Here is a 22,594-nt window from a genome sequence, read left to right as displayed (position 1 = left end):
CAGTAGGAGTGTCACGGAGGGTCTGTGGACCCACTGGGCCGTACTGCCTTGGCGGTAAGGCAGCTGGCCAACAGGGAGCAGGTGAATGTCTATAGTTCTATAGGTACCTGTGGCAGCTCAGACAGCAGCAGGGCAGGCTCGGCTGGGACATAGGTAGCAGGCGGACATCAGGCGAGGTGAAGCAGGTCAGACGTGGATGCAGCACGGCACGACTTTGGCACAGCTCAGTGCTAGACCAGGAGGTATGGATTGCTAGGAACAGGAACTGGAAACAGGCATAGGTACAGGGACAGGGACTAGAACAGGGACTGCAACAGGAAACACATTAGGAGGCCATCACATAGACAAACTATAGGGAACACAACAACGCTCAGGCATAGAACTAGGGGGCTGGACCCCTCTTATAGTCCAGGGTACTCATGGGTCAAAGTTCGTCCATGAGGTCCGGTGAGCACGCTGCCCCTTTAAGAGCGGGCACCCTACGGGATCCGGCAGAGGTGAGTGGACGCGAACGCTGGCGTCTCCTGAGGAGGAGGCTGGGGCCAGCGCTTGCCGACTCGTGGCTGTCAGGGGGAGGTAGGAGCTGACAGCCCGCAGCCACGGACATTACAGTGAGCAAGGATTGACGGAGCAGCGGTGCTCTCCACTTATCCTTCAAAACAGCTGATAAGCGGCTATGAAGGATCAGCGGTGCTCATATGTAGCTGCTCCTTCAGTCCTTGCTTCTACTGTGAACCGCTGTGTAAATACATGTCGATTTCACAGTAGGAGAAAAAAATGAAGCAGCTGCATATTACTAACTTAATTTTTTTGTGCTTTGCGGGTTCCTTGGTCTGTTTAGACTACATCGTAGATTGGTTGGACTACGTCGACGATCTCCTTTTTTTTTTTTAATAAAATGGTGAAAGAGGGTTGTGTGGGGGAGTTTTTATTTCAATAAAAAATATTTACTTATGTCTCTGTGTTTTTTAATACAAGAAAGTAAAATATTAGCGCCCAAGTAATGACATTTGTCTGTTTGACGACATCCATTACTAAGGCAGGGCTTAGTGTTAGCCTGTAAAAAAACTAAAAAGCTAGCACTAACCCCCTATTAATACCCCGCTACCCACCGCCACCATTTGTAGTGATAGTCGGACACTGGGGCAGCCGGAAGGCTGGTACTATTAGGCTGGGAAAGACTAAAAAGAGTGTCCCTTCCCACCCTGGTAATGCTAGGCTGCAGTTGTTTTATTGTATCTGGCTGGTTATGAAAATGGGGGGGACCGCACATCGTTTTTTTTTTTTTTAAATGAATAAATAATTGACGAAAACGACGTGGGGTTGCCCCCATTTTCCTAACCAGCCAGATACAATAAAACAGCCAAAGCTTAGCACTGTTTTTGGCCTTTCCCAGCCTAATAATACCAGCCTGTGGCCGTCCCAGTGCCCGACCATCACTACAGACAGTCTGATACTGGATCGCACCCGGCTCTACCTGATACCCCTGGTGGAGGTGGGTACCGGAGTAATAATAGGGGGTTAGTGCTAGCCTTTTTACAGGCTAACACTAAGCCTTAGTAATGGACGTCGTCAAACAGACAACTTCCATTACTAAGGTGGTAATAAAGTATTAGAAAACAGAGATATAACTCCATGTTCACACAGAGCTTGCTGGCGCTGATTTTAATGCGGAAACCTCGTCGGAATCATCGCCATAAAACCCCCGAAAGCGTTTTTTACCCAGGTGACTTTGTACCACTCTCGTGGAAAACAAACAGCGGCATTTTCTTACTTGCGGCTTTCGCATTGATGTAAATGGGAAGCTTAATCAACTGTTTTTTTTACGCGGCTTTCAAGGGGCTTTTGACACATTTTGTGGGCGCTTTTTGGCGTATATGTATTACACCCATTAACTTTCATCATTCTAAACCTTTTGGTGTGTTCTAGAGATCTGCCAGCTGCCATTGTAAAAGCATTCCCAAAATGGTAGCTGGACAATACTTATCAATTTAAAGACACCTTTTGCTGGCTTGTAACCAAAAATAAGGAGGGGTGAGTCTCCCTTCCACATCTACAGCAGCTGTAAGCGATTCACCTTGCTCTAATTCTGGGAAGTGCTGCCTCTGGTGGCTAACATAGGAAAACATGTCAAATTATTATTTAATTTTTAATACTTCCCACCTTGTGGAAGAAAATAAAATAAAGCAAAACAACCTTAAAAAATATAATAAAAATAAGTAACTTACTTTAAAAAAAAAACTTTCATTTACGACACATTCTCTTTAAAGCCTTTAGACTATGATGACAAAAATATTGTTCCATTTTGCTAATAGAAAGGATCAAAGAATGCACTGGGCTTAGTTATGAATCTTGTGTATTTATAAGGGGAACGCTCCCCCATTAACATTTGGTTTCAATATTTGAAAGCAAAATGTCCTCACTTTCTGCAACATAGGTGTGAATACTCTTCTTCCCAGACTGGCGTACCACACAGCCAGCACACTATTGTTTATACGTGACCAAAATGTATGTAGCATACAACTATATTAAGGTATGTAGGTAAATAAATACAGGGATTCAGCTGCTGTATTTTATAGTATACAGACTTAGGGACTGAATTTCCAGCGAATGAATTTCAACCTTTTACAAAATTACTCTACACAGATATCCATTTTATGATATTTTCCATTTTGCATGCCTTTTAAAGCAATTGTGGTTTCCTCCTTACTGTGTATTATTATAAATATTTATGGTCTCATAGTACTATTGTCTACTTTCTCTACTGTCCCTAGACTAAAATTGGCAAGCTTTAAATAGTTATGTTCAACAATATTGCTCTATAATGCATATTTTACCTAGACAAATCATGCAAGAAATATTTACAGTATTAATACATAATGTTATTTCATATCAGAAATATTACAACTATTGCAAAACCTGATGCTAAATCGCATATTGTAATTGAAAGTTTAAAATGAAAAATGCTTGCTAAGATGTAGAGAACGTACAGCGGCCACCAAAACTAACCATGCAATAAATGAACTTGTATGGTGAAAGAAAGAGGGAACTCTCCATTTAATACTAGAAAAAATGAAAAAAGCGTGTATTCACTGCATGAAAACACAAGTACTCACATTCACAAACAAGGAGATTATAGCCAGGCCATTGGGATTTCGGGATGCCTCGCTGACATTACTGTACAAATCCTGGTTATAATGAATCAGCTGTATCTGTAATAAGAGAGGGTTATCTCACAAGGTCAATAGCTAAAAGAGAAGATAGAAAGTCAAGGGTCATAGTTTCAAAGAAGCAAGATGGATAAGTAGGAAGTAGAGAGAACAAGCATGGACAAACACAGATTAATCGCTCCATGAAAAAGGAGAGAAAAAAAAAAATCAGGAAAAATGTGTGTGTAATTCAATGGTTAGACAACTAACTATAGGAGCATGTTCTATCATATATTAGGTGTTAGATATACCTAATATTTTAAATGCTATGTGGTTGGGTAAGGCTCTTTTTACACTGACGCTCTGGGCCAAGAATATCGCAATCTGCAGCACTATTCTTGCATCAAAAATACTGGAACCCCATTTAACTTTTTATGGGTTTCACTAGGGGAAAAGGGGTGTACTTCCACGTTATGTAAATATTTTATAACAAGGAGATCAGAGATTGCTGTATCTAAATGTAGGTAAGGTTAAAGAAGTTTGGGAAAAAAATTGTACTCTGTGGGATTGTATTTAATTATTATTTTTTTAACCATGTGTCCTTCAGCAACACATATTGGGTCCCACATTTGCACGTACTTTATACAAATCTCTGGATTTTCTAAATAAAGTTGGAGTAATGAATTAATCAAAGTGTCCAAAGTGTTCGATGGAAGGGGCAAATGACATACATCTATTATGGAAATGACCCAAACTAGTAAAATATTGAGCAGGGACTGGTCACAATCCCTAGAGACCAGATAGTGTTCTGGGAGTCAGTATATTTAAGATAAAGCAAAAATCTCCGATTCAGCATATAACTTAATCCGGCAGCGTCCAGTATAGCCCTCTATTTGGCCCATGTAATATCACAATTTTAATCATATAACTTGGTAATCTTTTTTTCTAATTCTTAGGAACATGGTTATCTTTTTTTCTACTTAGGAAACCGTGAACTATGTGTGTGTCAAAGATTCTTAGTTGCAAAAACCCAAAGCCAATGCCAAAAGCGCTTGTGTATTCTATTGAGTACCACTGCTCCTTCGTTCTGGGAATTAATGAAAGTCCAAGCTCCTAAAATTTCTCTTCTAATAAAGGTAATCACAGCAGCGGTCACATGAAGTACCATATGTTCTGACATTACTAATAAGGCCTGTGATTGGCTGCAGTTGTCCAGTTGCGCAATATGGAAAATGTGTTGAGATACAATATGCGTCATAAAATTAATCCACATCTAGCCACATAGGTTACGACGCATGTGCAGACATGCGCAGTACGGCATAATGATATTAGTCTTCCATGCAGGCGCAAAAACAATATAAGAACGCCGGATATGGCTACAAACTTAAACACTGGAATGTGGAGCTCTTTTACAACATGGGAATTTTTAAAACACAAGTGACTGTATTCATGATTATCACACTAATTAGCACTGTATGCACTTTACACACATACTGGTACAATTTATTTATGTTTATGAAATGGAGTGTACTATATCAATATCTTATATTTTTTGTACATAAAAAAAATGCATAAGAACACTGTTTTTTTATGTCATTTAATATGTATTTTTGTATTGATCACTTGTGATAGGGACTATTTGTTGAGTCTCCATATTTATCACTGCACAGTGAATGTATGCTTGAAAAAGGCTCCAGCATTTGAGCCAAAACATTGTACGAGGCCAATAAAGAAAATCACTTTTTCTTTGTTGAATTGGAGTGCTGCCTATTTCTTTGGATTTATGGATTGAACTGGGAGTTGGTCGGATCCCTAAGGTGTGCACCCATCCAATTTTTTCACTGTTGCGGCTGGATGGTGGATTTCTATCTATCTATCTATCTATCTATCTATCTATCTATCTCTCATATCTATCTATCTCTCATATTTAATTAATGTACTATTTGACTTACTTTAAATATAAACCTAGTCAAATATTACATTTACCTTTTACATGTTTCTCTGCCCCATTTTCAATAATAAAATAAATGAAATGTTTCACAACTACATTTCTTTTAGTGCCCCTCTATATTAATTACAAAAATATATTTATGAATAGAATTATCTAATTATTTCTGTTATTACAGCCACCTCTCCAGCCGAGGCTTCTTTGTTCATGAGATGTTCTGACCCAATGCCATTCTCACTGCCAAAATGCAACATAATCTCTTCAAGTCGATGGTTATATAGCAGGGGACCACCAGAAATGTTAACTTGATGCAGCTTGTCCAGACGAAAGGACACATGTCTTCCTGTGTTGTGCATTGTTCCACTGATCTGAAAAACAATAGAGAACCACATTTGTTTTGTAACTAACATTAAACCATTATTGGGCGGTTTAGGTGTGGGTTTTGAGAGAGTACATTTTTTGTAAAGCTTGGCAGCATCTCTTTGCCTTTCTCAGCTAATCTTCATATTCTGGTAGTCATGAGATAGATTCCTGCCCATTCCCTCAGTGTTCTCACTCTTTAGCAGGTACAGCTTGTTGAATGCCCAAACTCATTGTTCAGGCAATGACTTCACTTTTCGCTTCCCTCAGGGGCGTAGCTAGGGGGGCAGGCAGGGCATGTGCCCGGGCACAAATAGGAGAGATGGTAGTGGGGGCGCCAAGTCGGGTACAGGGCCGGGCACAGGTACAATTGACTTCTCCTGGAGCAGAATCCCCCCTGATGTCACCATCCATATTTGGACAGTGATGTCAGGGGTTCCTCCTCCAGGAGAGGAATAATATCTCCCATCCGTCACGGGCGGCCTGTCCCGCAGTCAACTGTATCTGCATTCTCATATATGGACAGTGACGTCAGTGGCTCCTCTGTAGCGGAATCCTCATTGCCGACACTATGGCAGAGGATTCCGCTCCAGGAGTAGCCGCTGACGTTACTGTCCATATATGCACTGCGACGTCAGTGGCTCCTCTGAAGCGGAATCCCCATTGCCGATGCTATGGCAGGGGACACCACTCCAGGAGTAGCCCCTGACTTTACTGTCCATATATTGACAGTGACGTCACTGTTCATATATCAACGGTAGCATCTAGGAGCGGAACCCCTGGCCTATGCTCTGGCTGGGGATTTCGCTCCTAGAGAGAGTCCCAATGGCGCTATCTACAGAGGGGGGAGGAGGTAGCGCTATCTACAGGGACAGTGGTTCTATCTTCAAGGGGGTGAGGCACTATCTACATGGGCACTATCTACATGGGCACTGACACTAGGGGCATCTAAGGGGTATTATACTGTTTGGGGCAGTTATGGGGCATTTTACTGTATAGGGACATCTAATGTGGCATTATACTGCATGGGGCAGCTATGGGGGCATTATACTGTATGGGGGTAGCTGTAGGGGCATTCTACTGTATGGGGGCTGCAATAGGGCACTATACTATATGGGGGCAGCTATGGGGCATTAAGCTGTATGGGACAGCTTTGGGGGCATTAAGCGTATGGGGCAACTATGGGGCATTATACCGTATGAGGCAGCTATGGGCATTATGCTGTATGGGAGCAGCTATAGGGGCATTATGCTGTATGGGAGCAGCTATAGGGGCATTATGCTGTATGGGGGAAATTGATTGGGCATTATACTGCATGGGGTCATCTATGTAGACTTTATACTGCATGGGTGCATATATGGGGGCATTATACTGTATGGTGGCAGCTATGGAGTCATTATACTGTATGGTGACAGCTAGAGGGCATTATACTGTGTTGCTATGCGTGCAATGATGCTTGTCCCTCTTTGTGATACTTGAAAGTTGGGAGGTATGGTAAGGGTGTGTGTGGCACTATTTACAATTGGGTGTATAGTACTATTTACAAGCGACTGTGTGTCACTATCTACAAGGGTGTGTGTGTGTGTGTGTGTGTGTGTGTGTGTGTGTGTGTGTGGCACTGTCTACAAGGGGGCTGTGTGGCACTATCTAGAAGAGGAGGTGTGTGGCACTAACTACAGAGGGGGGTGGCACTATCTAGAGGGGGCTGTGTGTGGCACCATCTACAAGAGAGGGCTGTTTGTATGTCACTATATAGTCTCATTAGACTTAGTTATACAATCTGATTTAGTCCGGCACTGACCTCTTTATTTATTTTCTTTTAATTACTTGTAAGGATCCTTAGAATAGACCATCAATATTAGATCTTTGGGGGTCTGACACTCGGCTTCCCTTCCCTCCGATCGGCTGCTACAAATGTAACGACGCGTGCAAGTACAAACCGAGAGGAGAACCATCTAAGCAATGAAGAGACTGTGGCGCTGGTGCTGTGGTCCCTTCAAACAGCTGATCGTCGGGGGTGCTGACAGTCAGGCCCCCATCCATTTAATACTGATAGCCTATCCTAAGGATAGAGAATCAATTTTAATAACCTGTATAACTCCTTGAATGTCCTGCTTTCCTTTATAAGCACAGACTCCTTTAACGTGGAATAAAAAACAAGATCTAATAAAGACAATATAACTCCAATGACTAATAAGTGTCTGGTAATGTAGTGTCCTGGTAGCCTTAAAGGTTGGGTAAGTCCACAAGCACCTTAGTATGTAAGGTGTCATGGATGTAGCTATGTAGTCCAACTCAATTAACATGCAGGGTGCATTTTGACCCACAACCTGAACAGTAAGTAATACAGGCTTATCCTTGTGACAGATTCCCTTTAGAGAAAAATTCCAGGAACACTTAGGGCTTGTCCACACGTAGCGGAATTGCTGCATATTTTCTGTCCAGACTGAAAATACGCAGCAGAATACAGGAGTAGCAAAGTGGGTGAGATTTAAGAAATCTCATCCACACGCTGTGTAAAAATTCCGACCAGAAATTGACCTGCGGTGCGTATTTTTCGGACTGCAGCATGTCAATTCCTGCTGCCGAAAGTGAAAAGTGGCATCTTTCAGAGATGTCACCATCTCCCAGAATTGTGACAAACACAGCAAAATACGCACCATTTTCTGCAGTAAAAGACGCAGCAAATGGTGTTTTTTCCGCAGTGGAATGTCTGCTACTTTCAAAGGAATTGCTGCAGAAATTTTATGCAGCAATTTCGTTAGGTGTGGACAACGGACTAACTGAAATACTTTAGGTGAATTATTTCCTTCTGGAAGAAGTGAGATCTAAGACTTGCTGGTTCTGTAACAGACACTGGTAGTACATTAGGAGTGATTGATGCAGCATGAGTGACAAGCAAGCCAGAGGCTGTGCTGGGTGGGAGGAATTAAATAATTTTATGCAAAGTGTCCAGGTGGAGCCTAACCAAGAATAAATAATTTTGTCATAACCACAGACCTTTATAGGGCACTATTACTAGTGTGGGACTCACTGCACAATCAGCTCATCATCCGGTCTCCATATTGCACTACTTCAAATCTGACAGCCCCTATATTTGATACATTTCTTACTGTCGCAGCCACAAGTTGAGCTCCTCCTAGTGGCAGCTGCAGGTAGCCAGAATTTTATAATTGTTAAGATTTTTTTTTCACAACGGAAGTTAGATTACTTGCACTCCATAAATCCCTAGAGTGGAAAAGCCTTGGCCTCTTCTCTATTTTCTTTTATTTCATACCTTCCCACTTCCCAACAGGCACTATACTGAAGAGCACAATACAGCTTTAATAAATTCACAAGTCATTTGGACTAAGCTGTGGTTACATAACATCACTAAGTTGGGAGTAGCACTGTACAGAGAAAACATCCTAGGTGCCCCTGTGTTCAGACCCTTTCAATCAATAACTAGTGGTCTACTCTAGTTATATGCCTTAAAGAGGCTCTGTCACCAGATTTTGCAACCCCTATCTGCTATTGCAGCAGATAGGCGCTGCAATGTAGATTACAGTAACGTTTTTATTTTAAAAAAACGAGCATTATTGGCCAAGTTATGACCATTTTCGTATTTATGCAAATGAGGCTTGCAAAAGTACAACTGGGCGTGTTGAAAAGTAAAAGTACAACTGGGCGTGTATTATGTGCGTACATCGGGGCGTGTTTACTGCTTTTACTAGCTGGGCGTTGTGCATAGAAGTATCATCCACTTCTCTTCACAACGCCCAGCTTCTGGCAGTGCAGACACAGCCGTGTTCTCCAGAGATCACGCTGTGTCGTCACTCACAGGTCCTGCATCGTGTCAGACGAGCGAGGACACATCGACACCAGAGGCTACAGATGATTCTGCAGCAGCATCGACGTTTGCAGGTAAGTCGATGTAGCTACTTACCTGCAAATGCTGATGCTGCTGCAGAATCAACTGTAGCCTCTGGTGCCGACACGATGCAGGACCTGTGAGTGATGTCACAGATCTGCACTGCCAGAAGCTGGGCGTTCTGAAGAGAAGTGAATGATACTTCTCATCAGAAAGCCCAGCTAGTAAAAGTAGTAAACACGCCCCGATGTACGCACATAATACACGCCCACTTGGACTTTTACTTTTCAACACGCCCACTTGGACTTTTGCAAGCCTCATTTACATAAATACGAAAATGGTCATAACTTGGCCAAAAATGCTCGTTTTTTAAAAATAAAAACGTTACTGTAATCTACATTGCAGCGCCGATCTGCTGCAATAGCAGATAGGGGCTGCAAAATCTGGTGACAGAGCCTCTTTAATTGATATTAGTTTTAAAGTTCTGTTAAAAATAAAAAGAAAGAACTTTGACGTCTATTGAAGATATATTAAGTAATGAATCAGAGAACACTGAAACTATTTAGATTATATAATGTTAAAAATGTTACCTATACAACAACACTTCCTCCTTTCTACTAGCTTGCATGCAAGGGACTAGTTTGCTATGGGGCTCAGCCTTTTCTAGGTATACCCCTGCTTTCACAGCATAATTACTTGTGAGGTACTGGTCCGATATTGAAACAAAAGGAAAAAAGCTTTCTAGAGAACCAATGGGCCCCTTGTTCTTGACAAATAAGCTGTTTGGTTACCCACACAGTTTTTCCTTGATTTTTTTTATGCACATGGGCCTTTTGTTGTTTATGAATAGTTTTTCTTGAGTGTGGCATATTTAGACAATTTGTACAATATAAAATTATATTAGAAGAATATTATTGCATTTCGAGTCGTTGAAGTTGAAATGTTCAAGCTTTTGTTTATCTTGCATAAAAATAGTTGATTTTACAGAGAACTACATTTTCCAATATAAATATTGCTTTATTTTATACATATTGTGAGAGTTTTTAGTGATCTGTTCGTCTCAGCTTGAGACAGTTATATTTAGATTAGTATTTGTCCTAGTACTTTTGGTACACTACAAGGCCAAATGTATTTAGACACCCCGTCTAAGATTTGGGTTTGGCCACTCAAGCCGCACACTGGGCCTTAAAAGTAGGCATACAACCATGCCATCTCCACAGAAAAACATTATCAATAGACTAGGTTGTACTCGGGTCAACTACTTTCAAAAGGGCACTGCCAGAGTATATTCCTTTTCAAAGTCACTTCAAATTATTTTGAAGTGGTAACATCTAGAAACAGTAACAGCTAAAACACAATAGAAAAATAAATACAAATTATTTGTCCTTATTTGTAATTCTACCTCTGGAAGCAACTATAGCATAAGTACGAATTGTTAAAAGCTGCATGAATTGGGGGGGGGGGGGCGTGGCCTGGACGGACATGGAAGGAGTCGCATAACCGCTGAGCTCCTGAGGTGAAAGCCAAATCCGGCTCAAATAAACCTGACAAAGCTGACTTACCTGCTGCCTGGTCGGTGGAGAGAATCGCGGCAGCGCTCAGAGTCCCGTCCAGCGTGTCGGGGAGCGGCTCCGGCGCCGGTAAAAGGTCTGGCCCTTGTATCGTGGAGGCTGAGGAAGGTGGCGGCCATCTTCTCCTTCCCCTCTTCCTAACGGCGCGAAAGTGCAGGAACAGCTGGGAAGGCAGTGAACAGCGTCTTGTCAGGGTAAGTGAGGAGGGAGCAGGGCACATCTTGAGGTGCTGGCCGACAGTTAAGGAGGAGTAGAGGACAGGGAGAGGATTTTCAGCTAAAATCTCCTGCAGGGAAAACGACACCCCCTCCCCCAGCAGCCATCTTAACTCAGATTGCCAGCAGCAGACAACCACAGGGCTGGGAGTGGCAACAACAAAAGTGTATCTATACATTACAGAGAGTGAGACACTGCACTGCATCTTCCCTGACACTGATTAAATCCAGTTGGAATAATATTACGCTTCCAAGAAGAGAATACCTGAAGATTTACTTATATTACATTGGTCTTTTGTGGAAGATATTTCAGTATTGTTGCAGCTTAGAATCAAACAGCGATTTCCTGTGTCATAATGGGGGGCACATCTAAAAGAAATACTAAAGCAAAGCCGTCTAAGCTCACAGAGTTTTTTCCCTCGTCCTCTTCTCAACAAGTGGTGGTGAACCGCCGAATTTCCCTCCCTCCCTCCTCCCCTGCTCCATCTTCTAGGGACGCATCTGTAGAACGTGACATGCAGGATGACACGGATTCTCAGCCTGTTTCGGAGCATATGATAAAACGTCTGCTGAATTCTTTGAGAGACTCAATTCAATCAGATTTACGGCAAGTTATTGGAGACTTAAGAGTAGATATACAAGCCATTGCCTCGCGGACCGATCATGTGGAGCATAAATTGGAGGAATTTGTGAAATCTCATAACTCGCTCATAGATGCGAACTACACTCTGGAGGAAGAAGTTATGCGTTTATCCACCAAAGTTTTGGATCTGGAGGATAGATCCAGAAGAAATAATGTCCGTATCAGAGGTATACCTGAATCGGTAACACCAGATCTACTAGCAAAATTTCTCACGGATCTTATGGGAATCGTTTTACCGCAAAAATCGGCCCTGGATCTCACCATAGATAGGATTCACAGAATCCCTAAACCTAAGCACATTGCCGCTCACCTACCAAGAGATACAATTGCTCTAATCCACTTCTTTAAGGACATTACTTTATTCCCGGATTTATCAGCGGCGACTATGCTACGCCGAAAAGAATTTGCTGTGATGACAAAACTTCTGAGAGATAACGGTATATTGTACAAATGGGGATTCCCAGTAAAATTAATAATCACCAGGAATGGCACGCACCATATCTGCCTCTCGCCTACCTCTGCAAAATACCTGCTGATTTCTTGGGGGCTCATGGCGTACCTGTCTTCAAATCCCCGTCCCAGAAATCCTTCTAAGCCGGAGATGATTTCGCCATTGTGGTCGGACGCAAGGAGTAAACCGGATCGGAGACCGCCTGATTGAAAATTGAGGCTTCTAGGGTTCGAACGGCACTTCAAGGCTTTCGGAGTTCTCAGGTGGACAGTTCTTTTCGGTCTACAGTTCTTAGGCTGAACTTTTGCCTCCATTTTTCTTTTCCCTGCAAGAGGGATTTTCCTGGTTGCAGTGAATGTGCTATATAGCATATTCATTTCGGTGGTTTTTTCAAGTTTCCTGTTGTGGGATGTTCTATGTTGGTTCTCCATTGCTATGCCATAACCATAATTACTTTTCTTTTAGGTCTTAATGGGTCTTACAATACTTTCTGTGAATGCTCATGGCTTGAATTCTCCCTTCAAGAGATCTTTACTTTGGAAAGAAGCGTTCAAGTCCAAGGGAGATGTAATATGTGTGCAGGAATCACATTTGTCCTCTAAAGATTGCCATTTATTTAAACATAAAAAATTTCCCCATGTGTACTATGCCTCTAACAGCGGAAAGAAGGCGGGGGTTATTATTGCGGTAAAAGAGTCACTTGCTTTTAAATGCATTTCTGTTGTTTCTGATCCACAGGGTAGATTTATTATTTTAGTATGTGAAATTGATAACCTCTCATACACGTTGGTATCTGTTTATGCCCCTAATGTACGACAACTTCCCTTCCTTAAAAAGGTACTGTCAAAAGCTAAATCAGTGCAGAAAGGGGGTTTAATATTATGTGGGGATTTTAATATAGTGGTAAACAAAGATATAGATCGCTCTGGGGGAAATACTGGATTGTCTCATAACTTGAGTTCTTGGGTGCAAGAGGAAGAATTACATGACGTATGGCGATACCAGCATGCTTCTGAAAGGGATTACACGTTCTATTCTTCCCCACATAAGGTGTACTCTAGGATTGACTATTTTATGGTGGATAGAGAAGTGTTAACAAATTCGGTGACCTCCTCCCTTGGCCTGATAACCTGGTCAGACCATGCACCAATCATGCTTCAACTTTCAGATCATTATATTACACCTCAGAGCTCTTCTTGGAGGTTGAACACATTCTTATTAAATTCCCCAGATCTCCAAGCCAAAATAGACTTAGCTTTGAAAGAATTTTTTGAGATTAATGGCCCAACGGCCTCATCACCTGAACTCCTCTGGTGTACACATAAGGCGTTTGTAAGAGGCCTGTTTATTCAGGCTGCGGCTAAAGCAAAGAGGGCGAGAGATAAGGAATTTGAATTCCTTATCGACAACATACAGAAATTAGAGGCAAAATTAAAAGTTTCCCCGTCTCCCACCTTACGTGATGAACTAAGACATTTTAGGGACAAACTGCGCAACCACCAACTTTTCCTATATGAGAAAACTTTTAAAAAACTCAAATGGAACTTCTATATCCAAGGTGACAGACCCAGTAGAATTCTGGCAAAAAGAGTGAAACAGCATGTTGCTAAATCCAAAATTTCATGGTTGAACACTTCAGAAGGGACAAAAGTGTATGATCCTCAGAAGATTACCGACACATTTGCGTCTTATTACAGTACCCTTTACAATCTAAATCAGGATAAACACCTCCCTGTGGTATCCGAAGCGGGGGTGAAGGATTTTTTAAGGCAAATTCAATTGCCAACATTATCGGAGGCCCAAATTAGTCAATTAAATTCCCCTTTTACGGTCGAAGAAATTAAACTGACCATTCTGCGATCCAAACAAAATAAATCCCCGGGACCGGATGGGCTGCCAAATGAGTATTACCGAACTTTCGCAGACTCGTTGATTCCATACATGCATTCCACTTTTATGAGTATCGCGAATAAGCAGGCACCTCCCCCTGAGATGTTACAGGCCACGATAGTCACACTCCCTAAGCCGGGTAAATCCCCTGATTCCCCGGCCAATTTTCGTCCAATATCCCTATTAAACTGCGATATAAAATTATATGCCAAAATATTGGCGAATAGAGTGAATGATTGCTTACCATCCCTAATAGCGCTGGAACAAGTAGGGTTTGTCAAGGGCCGGCAAGCTTGTGACGGTACACGCAGGATGTTAGATCTCATACAGATAGCCGGAGAATCTAAAAGTGCCTCCCTCTTTATTTCTCTAGACGCCGAAAAGGCATTTGACCGTGTTAACTGGCAATACCTGGAAAGCACATTAGACAAATTTGGTTTCCATTCATTTATAAAATCAGCCATAAAATCTCGGGTATAAGGGTAGGAGGAAGAGAACACAAAATCGGATTATATGCAGATGATGTTATTGTGACCTGTACTTCTCCCCTCATATCTCTGACAGAATTACTCAGCATCATTTCTAAGTTTTCAGAGGTATCATATTATAAATTAAATGTCTCAAAGTCCATGATGTTACCAATTCATGTAGAGCCTCAATTGAAACGCACTTTGTCCAACTTTGATATGGCATGGGCAGAATCAGGGTTGGCATACCTGGGGATAAAACTCTACTCCTCGTTGTCTCTGGTTCTGTAGGAAAATTACTCAGGGCTAAAAGCAGATTTACGACTGGAGTATGAAAGACTGAACAAGTTCCAGTTATCCTGGATTGCTAGAGTCAATTTGGTTAAAATGTTGCTGCTTCCCAAATACTTGTATTTTTGTAGGACTATTCCACTGTTAATACCTACTAGCATCACTTCTCAAATTCAACATATGTTTCTCCAGTTCATTTGGAATAATAAAAGAGCGAGGGTTGCCAAATCTTTATTGTATCAGAAGGGTAAGGAAGGGGGTTTGGGAGTCCCAGAGGTAACGGCATATAACGTAGCAGCCATCCTAGACCAGTTAGGTTCGTTATGGAACTCCTCGGCTCCGTCACTTTGGGCCCAGTTGGAAAATGAGATGTTTCCCCGTTCCTCCATTCGTAATCTGATGGCCGCGACATATGTGGGGACAGATAGGTCTAAGGTGGTCTTGGTAATCACATCTGATGCACTGAAATACTGGAAATTAGAGGTATGCGCAAATCGCTGGGTGTACTTATCTAATGATCATATACCATTGCAAGCGTTTCAACCTTTGGTCCCACATGTATTTTTGCAGACATGGGAATCGCTGGGCGTAACAGCTCTCTCAGATTTATATGAGGGAAAACACTTCAAATCCTTTGAGCAGTTGGTAAGGGAATATGACGTAAATAAATCCATGTTTTACCAGTATCTCCAGATACAACATATGATACAAACTATAGCCATCCCAGCTCAACCCAAAATTCTTTCCCCATATCATAAATTCCTGTTTAAATGGCAAGGTCACAGTAAGGGTCTAGCTATGATCTAATTTTGAAAAAACAGTCCTCAGGGAAGACAGTTCACATATTACGATGGGAACGGGAGATGGGTTCGACGTTTTCCATAGCACAATGGATGAAAGCTTCTAGTTGGATTACTCGTCACTCCAAATGTGTTAACCATATTGAACTCACCCGTAAAATCCACATGAGATGGTACCTAACGCCTTCCAGATGTGCACACATATTCCAAGGCAGTTCTAATGGCTGCTGGAGAGGATGTGGTTCCCTGGGTTCCACGTTGCATATGTGGTGGTCCTGCCCTAGGGTGGGGGTACTGTGGAGGGAGGTATTTCGCCTCATTCTTGAAATTATAGGAGAACTTATGATGTTCTGCCCAGAATTGGCTATTTTAGACATTGGCTTGGAAGACATAATGGCGGAGCATCGGGTACTGATACACCATGTTTTCATTGTTGCTAGAATGGCAATAGCTAAGTCATGGAAATCAACTATCTCCCCTTCTTTATCGGAGGTGATAGGAAGGGTAAATATAGCATGTCATCATGAATCCATGCTTTTACAATCTCCCTCTGGGTATGCGAAGAATTCACGGTATTGGGAGCTTTGGGTAAATTCGAAGTATTACACTTAAGTGCAGAAAGATCGCTGGCAATATGACATATTTAATATTAACATTGGTTTGAAAATGGCATAGTAAAGTTCTTACGTTCTTTTGTTGTTGTTTTCTGGTTATGATTATGTATATCCTTCAATGACATATCACATCTATGTATTATTGTACGCAGGTCCATGTTCTGGGACCAAGGATGGTTTTCTTTATTGTTTGAAAAAAAGTTGTAAAAATGTTTTCAATAAAAAATTTATTGATTTAAAAAAAGCTGCATGAATTGGGTTACTATGATGTGTTCTTTAGTGATGCAAAAATTGTTAACCACAATTGAAATAGGATTATCAGCACGACAACAATGAAAATTGTAACAAAACATGTTTTTTATTGTGTCAAGTATATGTTGTGGAACTGTGTTAAGCCCTTGTTCTGGTATCCATGCTTCCGTATGTAGCAGTCTGACAAATGAATCTGTCCTTAAAAAACTTCCTGCATTGTACGGTGCCAAAACTAAAGGTTGATGGTAGAGGAATAATGGTATAGATCTGACTTTGTTTGGGCTGAAGATCTCAGTACCAGTAAGGGCAGGGGCGTAACTAGGAAAGACTGGGCCCCATAGCAAACTCTTGACCAGGCCCCTTACCCCCCGGGTGCCACAAGCAGCCCCCCTTATAAATAGTGCCCCCTGTAGAATGTGCCATACGGCCCCCCTGTGGACAGTGCTATATAGCCCCGCCTATAGACACACCCCATTTGTAGATAGCGTCCCCACCTCCCCCTTGTAGATCGTGCCATACAGCCCCACTGTAGATATTGCCATAAAGCCCCCACTGTATATAGCGCTATACAGATCCCACTGTATATAGTGCCACACAGCCCCCCTTAGTAGAAAGTGCAGCACAGCCCCCTCTTAGTAGAAAGTGCCACACACAGACCACTGTAGATTGCGCCACAGTCAGCCCCCTGTAGATAGAGCCACAGCCCTCCCCCTTGTAAATAGTGCCACACAGCTCCCCCTTGTGTATAGTGCCACACAGCTCCCCCTTGTGTATAGTGCCACACAGCTCCCCCTTGTGTATAGTGCCACACAGCCCTTTCTTTGTGTATAGTACCACACAAGCCAGGGAGATGTCACTCAAACATGGAAAGGTGGGTTTGGAGGCAGGACTATGTGACTCTTCAGGATAGCGGCACTGCCCCATGAACCTCTAATGGGTAATTAGCATATAGTGTGCGTCGTTTTAAAAGTGGATTTTAAGAATTTTGCTGCATCTGAAAAAAACATACAAGGGAATGTTTGGAAATATTATCAGGTCATGTATTACCGCATGGTGGAGGTTCAAGGGGTTAAAACTACCTGACAGATTCCCATTAAATATACAAAGAATTGAGAACAATTCCATCTGCCCTGCAATTTTGTTATTATAAATATATCCTATATAAACTACAGATCCAGAACCAAGCTCTGACATATATACAGTACCACAACCAAGCTCAGTACATAAATACAGCACTAGAACCAAGCTAAATATATATATATACACAGCACTAGAACCAAGCTCTGACATCTATACAGCACCAGAACAAAGCTAAGTACATATATACAGCACTAAAACCAAGCTCCGACATATATACAGCACCAGAACAAAGCTCAGTACATATATACAGCACCAGAACCAATCTCAGTACATATATACAGTACCACAACCAAGATCAGTACATAAATACAGCACTAGAACCAAGCTCTGACATATACAGTGAAGTAAATAAGTATTTGATCCCTTGCTGATTTTGTAAATTTGCCCACTGTCAAAGACATGAACAGTCTAGAATTTTTAGGCTAGGTTAATTTTACCAGTGAGAGATAGATTATATATAAAAAAAAAAAAGAAAATCACATTGTCAAAATTATATATATTTATTTGCATTGTGCACAGAGAAATAAGTATTTGATCCCCTACCAACCATTAAGAGTTCAGCCTCCTCCAGACCAGTTACACGCTCCAAATCAACTTGGTGCCTGCATTAAAGACAGCTGTCTTAAATGGTCACCTGTATAAAAGACTCCTGTCCACAGACTCAATTAATCAGTCTGACTCTAACCTCTACAACATGGGCAAGACCAAAGAGCTTTCTAAGGATGTTAGGGACAAGATCATAGACCTGCACAAGGCTGGAATGGGCTACAAAACCATAATTAGACGCTGGGTGAGAAGGAGACAACTGTTGGTGCAATAGTAAGAAAATGGAAGACATACAAAATGACTATCAATCGACATCGATCTGGGGCTCCATGCCAAATCTCACCTTGTGGGGTATCCTTGATCCTGAGGAAGGTGAGAGCTCAGCCGAAAACTACACGGGGGGAACTTGTTAATGATCTCAAGGCAGCTGGGACCACATACACCAAGAAAACCATTGGTAACACATTACGCTGTAATGGATTAAAATCCTGCAGTGCCCGCAAGGTCCCCCTGCTCAAGGAGGCACATGTACAGGCCCGTCTGAAGTTTGCAAATGAACATCTGGATGATTCTGAGAGTGATTGAGAGAAGGTGCTGTGGTCAGATGAGACTAAAATTTAGCTCTTTGGCATTAACTCAACTCGCCGTGTTTGGAGGAAGAGAAATGCTGCCTATGACCCAAAGAACACCATCCCCACTGTCAAGCATGGAGGTGGAAACATTATGTTTTGGGGGTGTTTCTCTGCTAAGGGCACAGGACTACTTCACCGCATCAATGGGAGAATGGATGGAGCCATGTACCGTCAAATCCTGAGTGACAACCTCCTTCCCTCCACCAGGACATTAAAAATGGCTCGTGGCTGGGTCTTCCAGCATGACAATGACCCGAAACATACAGCCAAGGCAACAAAGGAGTGGCTCAAAAAGAAGCACATTAAGGTCATGGATTGTCCTAGCCAGTCTCCAGACCTTAATCCCATTGAAAACTTATGGAGGGAGCTGAAGATCCGAGTTGCCAAGAGACAGCCTCGAAATCTTAATGATTTACAGATGATCTGCAAAGAGGAGGGGGCCAAAATTCCATCTAACATGTGTGCAAACCTCATCATCAACTACAAAAAACGTCTGACTGCTGTGCTTGCCAACAAGGGTTTTGCCACCAAGTATTAAGTCTTGTTTGCCAAAGGGATCAAATACTTATTTCTCTGTGCATAATGCAAATAAATATATATAATTTTGACAATGTGATTTTCTTTTTTTTTTTTTTATATAATCTATCTCTCACTGGTAAAATTAACCTAGCCTAAAAATTCTAGACTGTTCATGTCTTTGACAGTGGGCAAACTTACAAAATCAGCAAGGGATCAAATACTTATTTCCTTCACTGTATACACAGCACCAGAACAAAGCTCAGTACATATTGTGAGCTTGTGTTCCCCTTGGGTTGCTGTATTGGGCAGTCACGCACACGGAAACAGGGTAAAACAGATACAGCGGGTACTTTTTATTTGCACCAAACAAACAGATCCTTTTTGTACAGAGTTTGCGTCCACTGGGTAAAGCAACCAACATAACAATATAACTTTGAAAAACAATCTTTAAAGTTCTCACCCTGTAGCAGCCACTACCTGATCGTGAAAATCTCCTTTGTTAGGTGCTTCGGCCATAGCAGTCTCCCTGGAGGAATAACAACCTCCTTCCTCCTCACTCTCTCTCTCTCTTCACACTGTCAGCTTCCCTTTTAATCAGGGCCAGCTGAGACTCAGAACCTCTAGAAATCAAAACCTGGAGTGGATGTATGGGAATGGCCATCCCACCCAGAATCTCTACAGCCATTCCGAAATCCCGGACCCTGAAATCCAGCCTAAAAAAACTCCTGCTCACCAACTAACCTTGCTGAGCAACGAACTTCCCAGAGATTTACACCACTGAGATAAGAAATCTCAGTAGCACATACCTACCCTCTACCAGTCTTCCTACTGACTGTGTACATATCCCCCCTCTGCCCAAGGCCAGGGGACTGGGCACTTGTAGCCGATAAGCAATGGAGACGTGAAAGGGCATCGGCATTGACATGTAGTTTCTCCTGTCTGTGTTCCACACTATAATTACAATTTTGCAATGCTAGAAACCATCTAGTTACCCTTGCATTATTTCCTATGTTGTGGCACATCCACTTCAAGGGGGCATGATCCGAAACTAGGCGGAATTTTCTGCCTAGTAGATAGTATCTCAGCGTCTCTTGTGCCCACTTTATGGCCAAATATTCCTTTTCCACTATTGAATAATTCCTCTCACAAGAAGTGAGTTTCCTACTTAGGTACACTATGGGGTGCTCCTCCCCATTCACTTCTCGCAATAGGACTGCCCCTAAACCAACATTGGAGGCATCGGTTTGTACAACAAATTCTTTCGAAAAGTCTGGTGCTATCAACACCGGCTGACTGCACAAGGCTTTCTTAAGCCCCTGAAATGCCCTTTCTGCTTCTGGGGACCACTGAACCATAACTGACTTCTTCCCTTTCGTTAGATCTGTTAAGGGTGCTACAATGGAGGCAAAGTTTGGGACAAACCTTTGATAGTATCCCACAATACCTAAGAATGCCCTCACCTGTTTTTTTTGTAAGGGGCTGTGGCCAATTTTGTATTGCCTCAATTTTGTTCACTTGAGGTTTTATCACACCTCTTTCTACCAAATAGCCCAAATACCTGGCCTCTTCTAACCCAATGGCACACTTTTCTGGGTTAGCAGTAAACCCTGCTTTTCTGAGTGAATCTAAGACAGACTGAACTTTATTCAAATGGGTCTCCCAGTTAGTGCTGAAGATGACTATATCATCTAGGTAGGCTGCCGCATATCTTTTGTGCGGACTCAAAACCCGATCCATCGCCCTTTGAAAGGTGGTCGGTGCACCCTGTAACCCAAAGGGCATGGTTACATACTGAAACAGGGGTGGAGAAGGCAGTTTTCTCCCTGGCTTCCTTTGACAACGGAATTTGCCAGTACCCTTTTGTGAGATCTAGGGTTGTAATATATCTGGCTGGCCCCAATTGCTCAATTAACTCATTTACCCTAGGCATAGGGTAGGCATCCAATTTGGAAGCTTCGTTCAGCTTACGAAAGTCATTGTAGAACCTCCATGTCCCGTCGGGTTTTGGAACTAATACTATGGGGCTGGACCACCCACTATTAGACTCCTCAATCACCCCCAGTGCTAACATGCGTTTCACTTCCTCTGAGATGGCCTGTCTCCTGGCTTCTGGGATTCTATAGGGCTTAATGCTTACTTTGACTTTTGGGTCAGTAATAATATCATGTTCTATCACATCAGTAACCCCTGGGAGATTTGAAAACAGGTCCCTATTATGCTGTAAAAATTCCCTCGTCTCTTGTTTTTGTGGCGGTGAAAAAGTTTCAGCAATCTTAACCTTTCTAATCTGCACATCCAGATCTTCAGATATTTTTGAGAAAGTTAGCAAGGACTCCCTATCCTGCCAGGGTTTAATTAAATTTATGTGATAGAGCTGGATCGGCTTCCTTTTCCCCGGCTGATGTACCTTGTAAGTTACCTCACTAACCTTTTCCACAATTTCATAGGGGCCTTGCCACCTGGCCAAAAACTTACTTTCAACTGTGGGCACTAACACCAACACGCGATCACCCGGGTTAAATTGCCTCACTTTGGCTGCCCTGTTATATATTCGGCTCTGTGCCTCCTGAGCTCTCTGTAGGTGGTCCTTTACTATGGGCATAACCCTGGCTATCTGATCTTGCATTTGTGCCACATGTTCTACTATGCTCCTATAAGGTGTCGCCTCACTCTCCCATGTTTCTTTGGTAATATCGAGGAGACCACGGGGGTGCCTGCTGTAGTGTAACTCAAATGGAGAGAACCCAGTGGAGGCCTGAGGAACTTCTCTGATAGTAAACAATAAATAGGGCAATAAGCAGTCCCAGACCCGACCATCCTTCTCCACAACCCTTTTTAACATCCCCTTCAGGGTCTTTTTGAACCTCTCTACCAGTCCATCAGTCTGAGGATGATAGACAGAGCTTATTTGTTTGATCTTCAAGATCCTACATAACTCTTTCATGATTTTAGAAATAAAAGGGGTTCCCTGAGCGGTCAATATTTCCTTTGGCAGGCCAGTTCTCGAAAATATGTGCACCAACTCCCGAGCAATACATTTAGAGGAGGTGGTTCGCAGGGGGGATAGCCTCAGGGTATCTGGTGGCATAGTCCAACACCACCAGAGTATACTGGTGGCCCCGGGCGGATTTAACCAACGGTCCCACTAGGTCCATCGCGATTCGTTCGAACGGGACCTCAATTATAGGCAGGGGAACTAACGGGCTCCTAAAGTGGGCTACCGGAGTAGTTAACTGACAGGTTGGGCATGATTTAC

At 42.5% G+C, this 22,594-nt stretch overlaps 1 protein-coding gene across 5 annotated transcripts in view; it reads right to left on the bottom strand.

Annotated features, from left to right (window-relative positions):
• LOC142661486 (carbonic anhydrase-related protein 10-like) overlaps positions 1-22,594 on the bottom strand; it is a 676,742-nt gene that overhangs the window by 306,582 nt on the left and 347,566 nt on the right. For all 5 annotated transcript variants that reach the window (XM_075838886.1, XM_075838887.1, XM_075838889.1 and 2 more), the window contains 2 exons: positions 5,280-5,465; positions 3,117-3,212 (listed from right to left, as the gene is read on the bottom strand). In XM_075838886.1, the coding sequence (XP_075695001.1) occupies positions 3,117-3,212; positions 5,280-5,465 (282 nt within the window). The remainder of the gene's footprint in view (positions 1-3,116; positions 3,213-5,279; positions 5,466-22,594) is intronic.

This window comes from Rhinoderma darwinii, chromosome 10 (assembly GCF_050947455.1).
Source record: "Rhinoderma darwinii isolate aRhiDar2 chromosome 10, aRhiDar2.hap1, whole genome shotgun sequence".
NCBI lineage: Eukaryota > Metazoa > Chordata > Amphibia > Anura > Rhinodermatidae > Rhinoderma > Rhinoderma darwinii.
Note: the sequence above shows the minus strand (reverse complement) of the source record. Positions and strands in the feature narration are given on the sequence as shown.